Genomic DNA, 1,625 nt, shown 5'->3' on the forward strand with positions numbered 1-1,625 from the left:
TCTTTTAACCACACCCCCAACTTAGGCTTTTGGCCTAAAATGGCTACTCAAACAAACCACAAATGATGAGGATTATGGGTCATGGATAAAGAAAGGATACCATGTACATCAAGTTTCTTCCAAGAAAAGGATAAGGCTCAAAGGGTGTTCAAGTAAGGATCACACACTCACATGGTTGGCCACAAAAGAGGTAAAATGTTAAATTGTTTCACACTTTTCAAAGTTGCCTAAGATCATTTCAAGAGATTTCATCACTTAGTCAATCGGACCAACGGGTGTCATCACACATGGTTCACGGTAAGCTCATCACACAAGGCATTGACAACAAATATCAAACAAGACATCACAATTCTGCTAGTGTGCAATGATAATCACAAGAGACTCAATTCGATAACCGGTTAGTCACGACGAGATGCAAAAATTTCACATATTGCCTATGCTACTTCATTTGGCTTCATTGTAGCCGCACATTCACTTTTGTTCAATTATGAGCACTATTCAAGTCATCGGTATTAATCAAGACCGATACTCAAATTTGCAAGAGAACAACCACATTCAAACAGAATCAAGAGGTGGCACAAAATTTTTCGGATGGGTTAAAAATCATAGGCAATTAATACAAGGAGCCACAAGCTCAAACATCCATAAAAGCAATATAAAAAAACCATGTATAGCTCAAAAACCCAAATATATAGACAGAACAATAGTCACAAAAGGTGGGCCTCACCCCACAACAAACAAAAGCTATTTGTCCTCATAGGCAAGAAATAAAATATCCAAAAAGTCAATAAAAGAAGACAGAGAAGGAGGTAAAGGGAAATCTTGTCTAAGTAGTGTTGCATCTGTCGGGGCATCTGTGCCCGATGCATCACTCCGAACTTGGGCATCAGTGCTCGAAGTCAAATCAACAGAAGTAGTGTGTCGACTAGGATCATCCAAGGGCGTATATGCCAAAGAAGTTTGTGCAGCTGCATCGATCATGGCCTCCTCAGTCTATGTAAGGCCCTCATATGAAACCTCCTCAAAAACCCTAAGAATTTCCTCATTTGTCTCCGCCTCAGACTCGAGATCAGTTGCCTCCTCAACTCGAACATCATCTCTGATGGTAGGCAGAGACATATATGGCTCAACTGGCACATCAAGGATCTCCACCGTCATGAAAATCATAGACATATCGATGGACTTCAGCTGGTCCATATCTCTCCTCAGCGCTGCAATAGCGGCCGTTAGAGCCATAACCTCCTCGGTGGCCTCTTGGCTGCACTCACAAACCACTACCCTAGACACAAGGGCATCAATGGTAGAACTCAAGGATGTTAAAACATTGGTGAGGGTTGTCTGAATCATGTCCTGAATGGAGGCCTCTAGTCTGGTGGCACAGCGATTAGCAGAATAGACTAGCTGCCCCATCCAAAGTAATGCAGCTTGAGTGAGGGTCACGACCCAGGGGTACCCCCTAGACGTAACATGGCATACTTGACCCAGAAGGGGTTGCATACAATCCCTTAGCATAATCATACACATAAAGCCATAAGAATGATGCAGAAAATTTAAAACTTTTACAATCGAAGTCAACTTCTTTTTCATAAACGAAAATAACAGTCTAGACCTTGTCTCAATCACCA

General features: G+C 42.0%; 1 protein-coding gene across 1 annotated transcript; it reads right to left on the minus strand.

Moving 5' to 3' along the window:
* Positions 1-993: 993 nt before the first annotated feature.
* On the minus strand, positions 994-1,410 carry LOC125842772 (uncharacterized). Its single transcript, XM_049522088.1, has one exon. The coding sequence runs from the start codon at positions 1,408-1,410 to the stop codon at positions 994-996; it is 417 nt and encodes a 138-aa protein (XP_049378045.1).
* Between the last annotated feature and the right edge of the window lie 215 nt (positions 1,411-1,625).

The sequence above is a fragment of the Solanum stenotomum genome, chromosome 10, assembly GCF_019186545.1.
Source record: "Solanum stenotomum isolate F172 chromosome 10, ASM1918654v1, whole genome shotgun sequence".
NCBI classification, from domain to species: domain Eukaryota; kingdom Viridiplantae; phylum Streptophyta; class Magnoliopsida; order Solanales; family Solanaceae; genus Solanum; species Solanum stenotomum.